This window comes from Erpetoichthys calabaricus, chromosome 10 (genome assembly GCF_900747795.2).
Source record: "Erpetoichthys calabaricus chromosome 10, fErpCal1.3, whole genome shotgun sequence".
Classification (NCBI taxonomy): domain Eukaryota; kingdom Metazoa; phylum Chordata; class Cladistia; order Polypteriformes; family Polypteridae; genus Erpetoichthys; species Erpetoichthys calabaricus.
In genome coordinates, this window is record NC_041403.2 from 15991265 (window position 1) to 16008913 (window position 17649).

At 38.0% G+C, this 17649-nt stretch overlaps 1 protein-coding gene across 1 annotated transcript in view; it reads left to right on the top strand.

Annotated features, from left to right (window-relative positions):
• The first annotated feature begins 680 nt into the window (after positions 1–680).
• The window catches only part of alg6 (ALG6 alpha-1,3-glucosyltransferase), a 96302-nt gene continuing 79333 nt past the window's right edge, over positions 681–17649 (top strand). The window contains exons 1-2 of the mRNA XM_028810940.2: positions 681–866; positions 1138–1222. Coding sequence (XP_028666773.2) covers positions 785–866; positions 1138–1222 — 167 coding nt within the window. The 5' untranslated portion in view covers positions 681–784. The remainder of the gene's footprint in view (positions 867–1137; positions 1223–17649) is intronic.

Below are 17649 nucleotides of genomic sequence, written 5' to 3' on the forward strand. Positions count from 1 at the left end.
GGGAATGGATGTCACAAACAATACCAATAAAAATAGAATCCCTTGGACTTGAAAGAAAGGAATGGAGAAATATACCCAACAGATCCCGGGTAACATCAAAATACAAGAATGACAGAAGATCACAGTACTTAGAACATGTCATAGCCTAAAAAAGGCACCGTCCATTAAACAGACTTCTATATACAAGGAACGGACCCGGTTATTATATTGTATTATGGCATGAACTCAAATGGACTAATAATAATAATCTTAACATTACTATCATTAAAACATCAGCGCACTACTTAAGTTAAAAAAATAACCTAAGACTTTTAGAAATAATTTTGAGACAATTAAACTGATGTGCGATGTTTCTTCTGTTTCAGGCAGAGTTGACTCACTAATCAATGCCTGAAATCTGCGCTGCTCAATGAATCCGGCTGCGGTTGTAAGGTAAGATTAGCATTCCAAGTTTACCATCTTGCAAAAGGAAAAAAAATGACAAACTATTATAATTTTCAGCTTTAAAATAATGTCGTGGAATATTGGGCTATGAGAGCGCACAAATACATGCCGTGGGAAAGGAAAATCAGTCAACTGGCAGTGACAACGTCGCGTGGGCGGGTTCACGTCAGCCCATTGACTACTGAGCGCCCGGAAGTGCCAAAGAGGCGGGCTTTTGCACGTGACGTCGCGTACAGATCCCGGAAGTGTAGTAGCACGGTGACAGTTCCGCTGTTGTGTTGCCACATGCTGTAGTGAGAACTGAAGTCGCGGCTGCCGACGTCTCATCGATGAAAGAGACATGGATACCTGGAGTTTCGTAGCATTGTCTGGGTTGCTGAGCCTAATTGTGCGGTGGACCGTTTCTCTCAGCTCTTATTCAGGTGTGAATCCTAGGGACAGAAAAGAAAGTCGCTTGCAAGTAGGAAGGGTTGCATTTTTAATATAAAAGCTGGAATCCAGAAAATAAGCTGGCGACGGGTCATGCATTCGTTAAATAAGAACTACCAACCAATAGTGCAGTTAAGGGATGAGGGATTGCAGCACAGCGATAAATCGTTCTGCGACTTTTCTGTTAGAATTATTGCAACGCATATGACTGTAAGCACATAATTAACTCTTCTGTACATACCACTGGTCTCTCTTTCTCGACAGGTGCCGGGAAACCACCGATGTTTGGCGACTATGAAGCTCAGAGGCACTGGCAGGAGGTTACTTTCAATCTGCCCATTCACAAATGGTTTGGTTTTATCTACTTATTGTTTGAAATCATTCATTAAAATGGTGCCTGACGCTGTCACCCTTGAATGCCAATGTTAACTGGTTTTGGGTGGTGTAGTGGTGCAGCAGTCTAACCTGATGAACCCCGTGTCTGCTTGTTGTGTGTGAAACTTTGGCATCTCTTTCTGTGTCAGTGTGGCTTTTGCTCCCACATCCCCAAAGATGAACTTGTTGATTTAATTGAGGGTTTCAGCCTTGTACGTAGTGCTTCTAGGATAGTCGTTTGCCCCCAGCAAGCCCAAGTTGGGTTAAGCAGGTTTGAGAATATTTTTTAATATATTCCTTAAACTTGCAAAATATTTCCTTTGAAAGTTAATACATTTCAGTTGTTTTTTTTTATAGCCCGCATTCAGTGATATTTTTCCTTCGGCATCACAGATACAACAACAAAGACAGTATTCAGGGTGGCACAGTTTATCTGCAGTTCTGCTCCCCGACCTTGGTGCTGCCTGTGTGGAGTTGGCAGTCTTGACCTCCCAAACCCTAAACACATGCAGGCTATGGTTAACGGTCAGTTCTGCGGTGGCTCGATGTGATTTGGTGTTTGCGTAATTGTGTCCCATATTGCAGTGACACTAAATTTGAAAATAATAATAATGCATTTTATTTATAGGGCACTTTACAGTAGCAGTAAATCTCAAAGTGCTACATAAAAAGTTTAAACAAAGGCAAAGCAAGATAAAAACAGAGATAAAACAACAATAATTATAGCATTCTTGTTAATAAGCTTTCCTAAATAGAAAAGTCTTTAGCTGTTTTTTAAAACAGCCCACAATTTGCTGTGTTCTTAGGCTCTCTGGTAGAGCATTCGAGAGCCGTGGAGCAGCAGCAACAAAGGCTCGGTCTCCCATTGTATGAAGTTTAGTCACGGGGGCGAAGGCAGTAGGTATTTGTAAAACGGAGGTTTCTTGCAGTGGATTGTAGTATAAGGAGTTCTTTAAGATATTGTGGAGCATTTTCATGGATACACTGATGAGTAAACAAACAGAGTTTGTATTCGATATGGAGATGAGTAAGGAGCCAATGACGTGACTGAAGGATTGGTGAAATGTGTTCATATTTCTGCACCCTCAGGATTCTAGCAGCACTATGAATGATTTAATTATACAGAGTGCATCCATTCAATTCAGGATCAACAATAAGTGTGAGCCTAGTCAGGATTTTTTTTGGTGTATCTAATCTTCAAAAACCTTTTCAACATTTATGTGGGGTTGCTATACTTGACCAGCCTCCTCCATTCTCGTCTGTCGTACACTTCCTCATGTGGTAGCCCTTCCTCCCATAGTTCCCCCTTCACACAGTCCTGATCTTATCAAGCTTTGTTATTCCACACATCCATATAAGGTGTATCTGATGAGTGCGACAAATAATGAAATGTTTGTGGGGGGGGAAAAATCTGAAGATGAACATACAAGCAGCAGATACATACTGTGTCCTCCACTATTATTGGCACCCCTTGTGAAAATTACTGAAAAGGGTTAGAAAAAAATTACTGTTTGCTGAAGAACTGTCATGTTGCACTGAAAAAATGAGAAACATCTGACTTTTAATTGAAACAAGTTCATTCAAAGAAAAACAAAACCCTCATCAAGAAATAAATATTTTTAACAAAAACACACGTGCCACAATTGTTGGCACCCCTGCATTTAATACTTTGTACCACCTCCCTTTGCCAATATAACAGCACAGAGTCTTATTTTGTAACCTTTTATAAGACCATTCTTCTTTCCGTAATCTCTCCAGATAATCCAGGGTCCTCGGCCCTCTCCTGTGTCTTCTCCTCTTCAGCTCACTCCACAGGCTTTCAGTTGGGTTCAGGACAAGGAACTGAGATGGCCATGGCAGAACTTTGATTTTGTAGTCAGTTAACCATTGCAGGGCTGATTTGGACATGTGTTTTGGATCATTATCCAGCTGGAAGATCCAATGAAGACCCAGTTTTATTTTCCTGGTCGAGGCAGCAAGGTTTTGTTTTAAAATCTTCTGATATTTCACAGAATCCATGATGCCATGTGCCCTAACAATGTTTCTAGGGCCTTTGTAGGACAAACAGCCCCACAACATCACAGAACCTCCACCATATTTCACAGTTGGGACAAGGTTCTTTTCATTATAGCCATCCTTCTTTTTACTCCAAACCCACTTTGTGTGTTTATTGCCAAAAACTTCAGTTTTTGTTTCATCTGACCAAAGAACGTGGTTCCAGTCAAAGTTGTAGTAACGTTTTACAAACTCCAGGCACGTACGTTGTGGATAACTGACAGAAAAGGATTCTTTCTGGTGTACCTTCCAAATAATATGTCGGTATGGAGATGCCGTCTGATGGTGGTTCTGGAGACTTGATAACCCCAGGATTTGACTTTTTCTTGCAATTCCCCATCAGTGATCCTTAGAGATATTATTGCCTCTCCTTCTCACTGTACTTGGGAGGATAAACTTGGGTCTTCTTCCAGGCAAGTCTGTCTCAGTTCCAGTTGAGGACTACTTTATAATTATTGCCCTAACTGTACAAATGGGCGTTTTCAGGTGAGTAGCTATTTTTTTTATAACCATTCCCTGAGTTATGAAGGACAACCCACTTCTCCCTCATTTAGACCGAGTGTTCTCTTTTCTTTGCCATGATGATGGTTGGCTAAGGAAATTTGGTTCTGTATCTCCTCACATTTGTATCCCAGTTAATCAGGAAGTCATTGATTTCAGCTGGAAAGTTCCTGTACACTCCAGTCCACCTAACAAGGTCCAATTTAAAGGTGTTTTAAATTACATTGGTTCACATTCATTTCAAAGGTTGCCAACAATTGTGGCACATGTGTTTTTGTTAAAAATATTGATTTCTTGATGAGGGCTTTGTTTTACGTTGCATGAATTTGTTTCAATTAAAAGTCAGATGTTTCTCATTTTTTCAGTGCAAGATGATGGTTCTTCAGCAAATGGGGATTTGTTTCTAACCCTTCTTACTAAGTCCTACAAGTGGTGCCAATAATAGTGGAGGGCACTGTAAATGCCTTCAGGATTCAAATTTTGAATGTTGGGTGTGTTATTGAGAAACAGTTTTCCGATATCCACATTTTTAAAAAGTGTTCTGAAAATTATTTTTTTATAACATTTTATAATGTAAATCATACATGAAATTGTAATCTTTCAAATTAGAAATTTAGTAAATGTGAGACAATATTCTTTGTGTGACCAGTAATTTAACTGCCACACTGCTTTTTTTTATAATACTCGGGAATTTTAGCACTGCCTTTTTTACAAAGTGGAAAGCACTCAATGAGACTTGTGTATATCATTAGAACATTACAATGGAAATTGACAAGAACAGGCCATTCAGCCCAACAAAGCTTGCCAGTCCAATCTATTTAATTCCTCCAAAACAAAATCAAATCAACTTTCCAATGCCCCTAAAGTTCTGCTGCCCACCACACTACTTGTTAACTGGTAACACTCTAAGTTTGGGGACTATTATTCGTTTCCTCTTAAGTAACAAGACCTTAACAAAGGCCTCTTCTGGTCTTCATAACACCCACAAAACATCTGTAGGTGGGTTACCCATGTCTATGCAGTGTGGCACATTGACATGAAGGTAAAATTACTTGGTAATATGAAGGTCTTATACTAAATGTGGAACATCAAGAGAAATGTGTCACAGTGAAGCCACCACAGATCACTCAAAAGTGATGCTTTGTTAGTTGATCAGAGATTGGAAAACTGTATTGTACATCTGTGCAATGACAATAAATTACATTCTATTCTATTTACTGATGCTTTGTAAGTGTTACAAAGACCCAAAGAAGTACGTGTGTTTGCCTTTAATCAAGCTCCTTTGCCTTCTCAAGAGAAATGACGTTTCTTTGTTTTAATGTACAGTATCCTGAATTTTTGAATACTGGTACAACAAGGTTTCTAGTTTGCTTTGGACCATAGGGTGGGAAGTGATGCTAGCTGTTTGTGTTACCTTTTTAAAACGTTAAAACCATCCCAAGGCCAGTTAAAGGGACAAAACAGTTTTTTTCTTATTTCTGTGGACTGAGTAGTGGTGGCAGATTTAAGCATTTCGTTTCACTTTTCTTTATCAACTGATCTCCCGTTTACCTTCATGCAGTGAGACTTTGTAATATGCTCTACATTTTGTAGTTAAATTCTACTTGTTGATATTTTGGTTTGCCTCTAACATCCCCAAGACTTATACATGTGAAGAAAATTGGTAATTCAGAATTGGCCCCATAAGGAATTGGGCCTTGTTTGTTTTTTTGGTTTGAGTCTTTATTGGGGAGAAATGTTTATTACCTGCAGACTCCTTTCATCAATAATTTTTAAAAACAATTGGTTGGATTGCACTCAAGTATGTTGTTGCAGTGGAGGTCACGTCTTAGACAACTGGCTGTTTATAATGTGTTATATGTAGGAGTAGATAACTTAGAAGGATGTGTAGAATTTTATTTTTAATTAGCCTGTTATATTTGGTTTAAAATGAGTTGGTTAAAGGTAGAGTGATTCTGTGTAAGTTGCAATTTTGTTTTTGTCTTTTCCTTTGTCATCTAGTGTGATAATACTTTTTGATTTAACGATTAATGTATTGGCACACTGAGAATGTAAGTTATTAAGCATAAAACCTGTGCATATTTATATTTATTGGTATGTATTACAAGGTGACGTGACGTGTTGCATGGTATGTACTTGATTTTTGACATCTGTATAAATTTGTAAAGGTGTACAGAGCTCTTCTGTATAATAATAGTTTGAATTGAAACAACTGTAATTTTTTTATAGCCACTGTTTCTTGATATATATATATATATATATATATATATATATATATATGCTAATATACTGATTCCATATATAATGAGTATTGAAAATTTTGAAGGCTTCAGTTTTACAGTGGTTTTAGTATTACTCTTTTAGATGGAGTAGATGGAAAATCTTGAGACAAGACTATTGCCAAGAGATTTTTTCAAGTCCCACCCTTCTCTCAAACATTTTCAATCACGGCCGCAGTCCTCTCACCTCTCATTCGTGTGAATGCTTTTGTCAGACACAGTCTGACTCTCAGCTCTTATAAATTTTTATGTTTTCCTTACTTTAAGTTCCCAATAAAAGAAGACTTATTATGTCCAAATCTTATTGAAGAATTTCATCCTGAGGGTTATCAACAGCAGAAATGAGTACACGGGCAATCCTAGCACCGAGAAACGATGAAGTCAAACGAATTAACGTGAAAATTATCGATTGGTTACACAACAAATTGGTTAAATGTGTATCAATAGACTATGGTGAAAGAGTTGGTGGTGAAGGTGCGGAAGATGAGAACATCAACTTACAATATCACAAAGAATATCTACAACCGTTAACACCATACAGTCTTCTGCTGGCCGAATTACTGTTGAAGGAAAGATGTATCGTAATGTTATTGCGTAATTTATGTCTGAGTGAGGGGCTATGCAATAGGACAAGATTAACAATTAACAAATCACAGAGACAAACATTCGAAAAAGTCAGTTTATTTATTCGAGAGAAAGAAATGATATTCACTCATGGGCAGATATAGGTTGTGTTGTCACGATGTATATCCAAACACGGAATCAAAATTTTATGTAATATTGACAAAAAGTTGATTCCAAATACTGGTTTTACTGAAGTTTTACAGTAAAAGTGTAAGTTTTAAAAGAATTTGCTTGTTAATTTCAAAGCCAAACTGAACAAAAACGTATAATGCAGTGAATTCCTCTAACGCAACACAAAACATAATTTTCTTTCAATTTATTACATTTTACTATTTTTTTAATATGGTTAATTACTCACTGTAATGTGTAATAGTTAGTTCTATTATGTAGATGTAACAATTCCCATAAAAATAAGTCTGTTTAAATTGTACATCTGCTTCCCCATACACGAGTGGCAGAGCCGCAAAGTGGCTAGTGCATAATGCCTGCCTGGGGGTTGGCGAGCGAAGCGATATATATGTATTGTAAAATGAATAGCCTTGACACACGCAAAAAGGTTTGGGGCAGCCACCCATATATTGTCCCTTGCTGCAAAAGGGTTTTTGAACAGCACTCATGTGCATTGTTTTTAGTTCTCCACTGAACTGACTGGTGGAGGAAAGATGGCGGCTTTATAAGCCGAAAGGGGGAAGCGATGTAATCTGGCCCGGAACCGGAAATGACGTCAGTCTGGGGGCTAGCACCGGAGATGTCGTTGAATCAGGCAGGTTTTCCCATATTTGGCCAGTACAGATAACAGAGTTTAGTGCACCCCACCAGCCTCTGGCCTGGCGGGTAATTACCTCTACTTGGTCCACTCAGCTCACTCCTAGCCACACGTGTGTGACAATATGCTAAGGAGATGCAGTCGGATCAGCTGCTGCTAAGCTGCGTGTTCTGCTTGTCGTGCTGCGCGTTGATCATTTAAAAGCCTGTACTGCAGCTGTCCTTTTGTCTGGGACATTAAAGTGTCTCTCGCGGGATATCAAAGTGTCTTCCGAGAACATCACGTCTCAAGCCAAGATTTTTTTATTATAATAGATATATATATATATATATATATATATTTATATACACAGTACATGCAGTAGTTACTTTTATTGGTTTTAAAGGACTGTGCAAGTCTTTTTAATGTAAATGCAAATGGTAATAAATGCTGGCATAATTTACATTATTTTTTAGCAAATACTATTATTTCAGATTATAGATGCATGAATGTAAACATGATAGGACCTCAGTATTATCACGGAAGTAATAATCAGTGAAGTACATATGAAGTAAAAGCATAAGAATGTACTGCAGCAACTTGCAGTCCAATGCAGAAAATGCTAGAAATTACAGTACATTTCAGCATATGCAAACAGTAAGGAAACCTGTAATCAGAGCACTCAATATGAACGGCACCGGGACGTTTGACTTAAGACTATCTGAAGAGTTTGGTATTCAGTTCCTGTTTAAAGGAAAAATTGCAGAAGTTTGCACCAAGTCCATGCTTTTAAAAATGCATATAAATAGAAGCTGTTGCACATTTTGTTTCAAGTTATTTTAGATAACTTTACTGACAAAAAAAGCAATTCATTGTGGGATGTTTATGTAGTGTTTATTGTTCACAGTGTTTTTTTCTCATAATTATTTTTTTGTCATTTTTGAAGCAGTACTCATTTGGGAATGAACACATTTGTTAATTAAGTATTAAATCAGATTTCTAAATGATGAATTACTAGGCTTTCCTGTTTAATTTGGTTCTGGCAACAGTATAGCTGAAAAATAATGAATTTCGTTCTGGAATCTATGCCAAATCATAAATGAGAAAGTTTTAATTATGTATTGTTAGATAAATACAATCAGCATGAAGGAATTGTTATTTAAAAGCTATGGGCTTAGAGGATTACTGGTACAAACAGGCTTCTTATTAATTATGTAGTGATATTAATGCTTGTTAGCCCCATTCATCTGTACCCTGAATTGCCTTTTTTCATTACAGTGTCTGTCTGTCCTGTCAGAATTTGGCACAAAGTCAGAACCAGTCCTGCACATGGTGTCAGTCCATTGCAGGACACACTTTAGGCACACCGCACAGCCACTCATTCTTGGGCATTCCATGCACATCTTTTAAGATGTGAGAAGAGACCAGTGTCCACAGGGAAAACTGACAGGAACATGAGGAGGATGTATACCACATACTAAGGCCGTCACATTACCCACAAATGAAGATTTGAATGTTTATATTATATTCAGATATATTCAAACAAAGGTCAAAAGTTCTACACTGGGTACTACACATATGCTTGTACCTTATATGCTGTTCTTAATTATATTCAATATTAGCTGTCCCCCGCGGCTCCACCTGCATAGTAGTGAAACAGGACAAACTTTCAAAATCAATAAACAAACAGGTTATTGCTAGCTAAGCAGAGGCGAGGTCCACTTCAACACGTGGCGAGAGGTACAGCGACTCAAACAGAGGCTGGCACGTGAGTGAGGAGGGCCCCGCCTGGCTCCCCACTCCTGACATCACACTTTCTACTTCCCTTGGCCCGCAGTCTCTATCTCGGATTACCGTGAATATATCGCTCCTGCAAGTGAGCTATGATTCTTAGCCCGATGAGAGAAGTCGCAAAATCAACCGGAATGTTCAAGCAAATTATAGGAATAAAAAAACCCGATATAAATCCGTGAAGTAGTTCTCTCATGAAAAGCAGACAGACGTTGGATTTTATATATACAGAGATTGTTAATATTTGTTTCTTTTTGTTGTGGTCCATCAAGGAATTAGGATTTATATTTTCTTGGGGTGCATTTTGTGTAGATTAGTCATGTTCTTGTGCTGTGTTCCCAACACATTCTTAGTAGTTCACTGTGAAGTAGTATAGGTGTATGTGTGATACCAAGGTGTCCCATTCAGAGCTGTTTCCTGTCTTCCATCCATTGTTTCCATGGTAGACTTTGACTGTCTGCAGCACTACTTACCTTATCTCTCTATTATAATTAAAAAATCCTGGGATGAGACAAGACTTTTTAGCCTGAGACTAGACAGGACTTTTTCAGAGAGATACTTTCACGACCAGCCAGACGAGACTTCGTGCCAAGAGATTTATCCAGGCCTGGGGCCGGAAATAAAAGACAAAGAGTAGATGACAAAGTAGAACGTCATAAACAATTCAAAAACGCTGGTGCGATACGCATGCAGAGCAGGTTAGAGATAATGGAAGTACTACAATTCGAAAATCTCAAAAAATGATAGTAAAGATCGCAGTAGCGCAAACAAACGGAAATTATTACTCGGTGAAATAACGGAACAGCGAAAAGAGATCAAATATATCGTTTGGATTTAAAGTTTAAGTCAGAGACTTATAGATCGTCTAATTCGTGTTGTCATCAGGGAAAAGTAGTGTTTCTTCCCAATGAAGAGGTGTAGCCACGAGAATTAAAAGATTTGTTGTTTGGTGAAAGTGAAATCCACATATGCTTGAGTGGCTGGCGCGTACCGCAGGCTGGGGGGGGGGGTTAGCGTGTGAAGCGAGCAGGGGGCAAAGCCCCCTAGTGTAGAAGACGGTAATCCATTTACTTAGCTGTTATCATGTATCCTTCTGTTCATCTTGAAACCCATTCAACCAGTCCAGTATTGCAATAAACCAGGGCTTAGGCATAAGGCAGGGATCTACTTTGGACAGGCTAGCAGTCAATTGCAGGGGACATTAGTGCTCAGTCACACAACACATTAGGCCATACTGGGTCAGTTTTCATCAGCTAGTTTATCAAACATTCAGACTAATGGGAATTGGTGCGAAACCACCACAAATGTAAATAGAGCATGCAGCCATCTCCCCAGACCTTGCCCTCCTGTAAAGAGCCTAGTAGGTTGTCTCTCCTAGTGCTTTTGCTGACTCTAGGCCTATATCAATCCATCTGTATTGGTGTCCTCTGAAAAATTAACCGTTTCATTAATCTATATATATAAAAATGGAATGGGTGGGTCGTCGGGTGGGCCTTTTTTTCATTCCGTCGTTTTTTCGACGTTTTGAAAATGTAGAATGATTATTTGATTTTTTTGTTTTTATTTGATCGTGTCTATGTAGCCGCCGTCGTAATAAAGTATCGCTAAAATCGTCATTTATCGTAATTTATTTTTGATGTATAACGTTGCCGTCGTCGAGGTCAGTGATACCACTGCAAAAAATCTGCTTACGGTTGAAAGACACGCCCTACTCACTGGACAGTTAAAAACACCAATCAAACTAACGATGACATCAAGTATTACCCAATCAAAAGTAGGAAAGGGGGCATCTTCATAAAATGTGTGTGGGATGATTTGCATGAGACGCTGCTTTAAAAAAAAAATTATAAAAAAAATACGGGATAAATCCCGTCCAGTATTGATTCAAAACGGGACGCGCAATTTCATTCTCAAACGCGGCACGATTCCGTATTTTAAAGGACGGGTGGCAACCCTACAGTGCCAGGTAACCACCCATACAATCAGATTGTGATTCAGACTAGGAATGCAATGAATGTAATTACCCCGATCTACATACAAGGCGAAAGTCTTGCAACATTCAAAGATGATGGTTTGGGATAAGTACACCATACAACATAAAAGAGCTTATGAAGCCTTGAACCGAAAAAAGCAACATCTCAGAGATCGTAAAAAAAAATAGGAGCTAATGTCGTTTTACTCGCTGTAGATTTTAGTCAAACATTACCAGTTATTCCACGAGGGAGACCAGCACATCAACTCAACGCGTGTTTAAAATCCATGCTTCTCCCACGCTCGGTTATATGTCGCGTGTTCTCGGGTAGGTGCACCAAAAAATGTATACATTTAAGCATGTAATGGGCAAACAAAAAATGAGGTATACCCGAAGGCACAGCAGTAGTACTTAATGTAACTTTACTTCTTAAATGTTAATGTTTTACTGTTTAATAATTTATACGCTTCTTATATGTTGTTCAAATTCTTTTATCAAAATACCACTGACAACGCAATGCACGATAACATCGAGTGAATACACCATACGCATCCGCCCACGGCTGCCCTGCTGTGCGCAGATAGGACTTGATTGTACAATAAAATAAAATAAACATAAAAAGACTAAAACAATCATCACCCATAAAGCGGATAGTAGACGTGACGTACTATATGTGTACCACATTTCAAGTGTATAGGTGCAACGGTTTGCGAGCTACAGGTCATTTAAAATCCTGGACAGACACACAAATTGCCACGTTAGCAAATTACAGAAGAAGATTTTACTGTTTAATAATTTATATTTATATGAAATGTGCTTCTTATATATTACTTCATATTCTCATATGATAATGATGTTAATGTTTATATTGATTTCTGTGTTATTAAAACCGCATGTATGTGTGTATATGTATATATATATATATACGAGCTGCATATACCCGGCGTTGCCCGGGGCAGAAGTAACCTAATCGGTCAAACACTTACATATATACCAAAGTAAACCTAATCGGTTAAACAGCTTCATATATACAGAAGCGAACCTAATTGGTCAAACAGTTATGAATGTGCAGAATGATTTTACAAACATTATGCGTGTTAACAATCATTAAAAAGAAAAGATTGAGGAACTGTTCTTCTATATGTGATGAAGCCACTAATAAGACAGATTTTTTTCAGGACCCAGCTGTTTCATAACTAAACTACTGCCACCCCAAAGTAATGCCTAATAGTGGTTTTTGGGGTAGCTGTGGAATAAAAAGGGTGTTTTTTAGTCAGTAAGAATCTGACAGTACCCTTCAGTACGGGCTGAAGGGTGCCTATGTAAGGTTTTACATCCTTCCCGTATGGAAAAAAAAACATACTAAACTTTTTTTTCATCATTACAGATAATCTCAGTCAAATCGAAGTACGCATTCTCAATTTATTTTTATCTAATTTTTACTTTTTCACAAAGCCATCCCATGCCAATTTGTATGAATAAACTTTTGCTACAGAGTTACCAAAAGTTTATTCATGCACATATTTTAATACGGATAATCTATCTCTAATCAAGGTTCTCATTTTCATTCTAATTTAAAATAATAATAGATACTCATTTTTTTCTTCTGTTTTAGAAAAACCAATCTATGCCACCTACGTCTTCGTCAAGTCAGCTTCATCCAGCTTCATCACATATAGAAGAAGAGTTCCTCAATCTTTTCTTTTTAATGATTGTTAACACGCATAATCTTTGTAAAATTATTCTGCACATGCATAACTGTTTGACCAATTAGGTTCGCTTCTGTATATATGAAGCTGTTTCATCGATTAGGTTTGCTTTTGTATTTATGTAACTGTTTGACCAATTAGGTTTGCTTATGTATATAGATTAGCTGTTTGTCCGATTAGGTTCGCTTCTGTATATATGAAGCTGTTTAACCAATTAGGTTTACTTTGGTATATATGTAAGTGTTTGACCGATTAGGTTACTTCTGCCCCGGGCAACGCCGGGTATATACAGCTCGTATTATATAAATTATAAACAGAAACAGCCCTAGAACTCAAAGACTCCACTTTTACCACTTAATTAGGTATACCAAAATAAATAATAGTGAGAGCAGTGAAGGGATTCAGACAACCAAAGAACAAAAGTGTCTTGTCATTTATTTTATTTGGGTGAATTCTTACTGAACCCCTTCAGCAGTTTAATTAGAGCATCATCTAAATCTGTGTTGACAATCGGCTAATGCTCCTCTGTTGTTTTGGCTTGTCTTCTATAATCGTAAATTTTTCCATGATAGACACTAGCGTAAAATTACTAGGGTAGGCCAATCACCTTATGTAACGACATGTTTGATAGCCTCCAGTCTTTAGGAATTTTCACATTATTGGGCAGTTTCTAGGAAAAAAAACATCTAAGGGTATATAAACAAGTGTTTACAGTATGTATATAAAACAGTCTTTCTTGAGAACTATTGTTTCAATGATTTTAGCGTGCTCAAATATAGTGGTATTTTATCACTATGAATCCCAAAATGTTTCATTGTCCAATAATATACCTGCAGATGCTATGAGGTGTTTAAATGCTTCACATATGAAACCTTTGGAAAAAGAGAATTGAGTGTATTAGCTTCTTCTTTTTCTATAATTTATTTCCCCCCGTACTGCTTGTAACACATGCCATCTCCTCTTTGATGTTTCTTTTGCTGCCTAAACGCCAAAAGCATCTCTTAGGGTTGACTATTGCATTTGCAGCAATATACTTCTTAAATGCCCTCTTACATTTCTAACTTACTTTTCCATGGATACTCTTGTGTTCTCATAAGCCCTGTGATTAGTTTTGGTTGTTTCTTTTGTAAGCATTATAGGGCTGCATTTCTCTATAATTTCATTCTTGACTACTTACCCGTCCACTAAGTAGTCCTTTTTTAATGTCCTATTGCTTCTAAATTTTGAAGTGAGCTTGTTCTGCATGGTAAGAAGTATGCCTTTAAATATACCCCATTACTCCTCAATCATCTCCACAGTTACAAGTTACTTCCAGTTTATTTCTTTAAGACTTGATTGCATCTGCTCAGAATTTGCCTCACTAAAATTAAATACATTGGAACCTTCATAAAAGCTTAGTAGTAGTCGTTTTTATTTATGCTGTGTGTAGGAATTCACGTAGGTGCCTACATGAGTTAACAGGCAAGGAGATATAATAATTTAGGCTTTGAAATATGAAAAAATACTGAACAAAAATAGACTTGCACATAGAGCGAGTGAAAACCAGGGCCATCAATCACCTTATAACTACTTGTTATCCTTTAACTGAACCCTCAGCATTTCCAATTTTCTTTTAGAATGAGCTAAACTTAATGAACCAAAGAGAATATCTAATATTCTTTGGCAGGAAAGATACATGTTAAATTCCTTGTAGTGTCTACATAAAATCTGTCTCACAGGTGATCACAAAATGATTTCTTTTTTTTTAAATTAAAATTTTCTTGTTAAGAATAGAGCTGTATATTTCATATACTGTGTGTGTGTGTATGCATATATGAGTGTGCGTATATATATTTTATATAAATATATGTATATACAGTATATGTGTGTGTATATATATATATATATATATATATATTTATATATATATTTATATATATATATATATATTTATATTTATATATATATACATATATATATATATATAATATATATATATATATATGTGTGGTTGAAATAGTTTTACTGTCAAATAATGCAAAGAGTACGCGACACGTGTTTCGCCCTAATTCTGGGCTCATCAGGCGTACACACTCATTGCACCCCCCTCTCGGGGAATCGAACCTCGGACGTCAGCGCCAGGGGCAAAGCCTCTAACATTGCGCCACGGTGTGTGGTTCATTCATTTGACAGCATGTAGATCGGGGTAATTACATTTATGGCATTCGTAGTCTGAATCACAGTCTGATAGCATGGGTGGTTACCTACCAGGTAACGCTTGTGGTTGGTTCAGCAAGTCGGCTAACATCCGCCACGGTGCCCTCTTTCAGTTGCGAGAAGCAGATCATAGAATGATTGAATAGTTTACTGTCAAATAATGCAAAGAGTATGCTGCGCGTCAATCATTTAAAAGCCTGTACAGCAGCTGTCCTTTTGTCTCACTTCCTTGTCTCGCAGGATGTTGAAGTGTCTCTGAGAAATTGTTTGTAAGTAGGGTGTGACGTGCAAGTAGTCTTGCAGGACTTCAGAGTGTCTCTCCGAGATGATCACATCTCAACCCAAGATTTTTTTTATATAATAGATATATTTATATCTATATATATATATATTTATATAACGGCAGATTATTCTTTATAATGCCAAAAGCAAGAAATCTGCATCAGAGACATGGAACGCAGTACAGTAATCCCTCGCTATATCGCGCTTCGACTTTCACGGCTTCACTCTATCGCGGATTTTATATGTAAGCATATTTAAATATATATCGCGGATTTTTTCTGGTTCGCGGGTTTCTGCGGACAATGGGTCTTTTAATTTCTGGTACATGCTTCCTCAGTTGGTTTGCCCAGTTGATTTCATACAAGGGACGCTACTGGCAGATGGCTGAGAAGCTACTCAATCAGAGCATGTATTACGTATTAAATAATACTCAAATATATTGTGAGCACAGGGGCTGTTCGCACCCCTAGAAGATACGGCCACTCCTCAAAAAACACTGAAAGATTACCTTCATATTGCTCTCTTCCTTGCTGGGCTTAAATGTGGCTGTTTTGTCAAGCGATATGCTTCCTGCATGGTGCTTCGCATACTTAAAAGCTCGAATGGCACGTATTGATTTTTTATTGTTTGTTTTTCTCTGTCTCTCTCTCTCTCTCTCTCTCTGACATTCTGTGCTCCTGACAGAGGGGGTGTGAGCAGGGGTGGCTGTTCGCACCACTAGACGATATGGAGCTCCTCTAAAAAAATGCTGAAAGGCTACCTTAACATTGCTCCTTTCCTAGCAGCTGCGTTGTCCGGCGGTGCTTCGCATACTTAAAAGCCAAACAGCCCTATTGATTTCTGATTGTTTGCTTTTTTCTGTCTATCTCTCTGACATTAACTGCTCCTGACGCGCACTCCTTTGAAGAGGAAGATATGTTTGCATTCTTTTAATTGTGAGACAGAACTGTCATCTCTGTCTTGTCATGGAGCACAGTTTAAACTTTTGAAAAAGAGACAAATGTTTGTTTGCAGTGTTTGAATAACGTTCCTGTCTCTCTACAACCTCCTGTGTTTCTATGCAAATCTGTGACCCAAGCATGACAATATAAAAATAACCCTATAAACATATGGTTTCTACTTCGCGGATTTTCACCTTTCGCGGGGGGGTCTGGAACGCAACCCCCGCGATAGAGGAGGGATTACTGTATACAGTATACCAGCTGTATACGTGGGACAAACATCTAAACCACTCGCAACACTCATATAAGAACATCGCAACACTGTCAGAGGGAAGGACCCATGATCTCTGATATACGCATATACAAGTTCAACCAGACACACATTATCCGGGCCATGGTGCAAGTATAATTCAAGGCTAATACTAAAAGTGCCAGAGAGCTAGATGAATCATGGCTCTCAAATGAAAATGCCATTAACAGACATTTAGACATGAACCCAACTTATGCAGACTTAAAAAGAAGAACAGCTAAATAATAAAAAAAAGGCTTTATGAGCAACACCCTCTGACCCCCACGTTATTAATTCCCCCCACCTGCTGCACCCCACCCCCTCATTTGCTATATATTGCCTTTGATTCTTGTATGTCTAATCATTTTCTTCTGATGATGACTCCTGGTAGGTTGTTGAATGCTTATGAGTAAAAGGCTGTTTTAAGATACTTGATTAATTTTCTTCTTTTATTGATTACTAGCTACAAATATACAAACTGTATCACAGACCTTTCCTTTTATATAAATAAACTAGGGGGTTCCTCCCTGCTCGCTTTGCTTGCCAACTCCCCCCCAACCCCCATAACCAACCCCCCCGGGCTGCACTATGCACCAGCCACTTTGCGTCTCTGCCGCTTGCTTTGTGAAGAGGGGGGCTGAATGCACCCCAAAGAGACACGGCCGCTCCACCAAAAACCCTCTTAAACAGTGATACAATGGGAAACAAATAGTTTTTTTTTTTTTTTTTTTTTTAACCTCCTCTTTGCTCGATCAGCTGCTGGCTTGCTGTTGCTGCCATGCCGCATGATCTGCATCTCGTGCGGGGCTTCGAACATTTAAAAGCCTGTACAGCAGCTGTCCTACTCTTTGACTTTTATTTTATAATTAGTTTATAATTTAAAAACGGAATAAGAATCTGAAAATCTAACAACATCACATTAAAGTTCGATAAATTCTGAAAAGAATGATACCCAACATATATATGTAGGTTTTAAAATAAGCCGATTTAAATTTATAAAAAATATGAAAAGAGTGA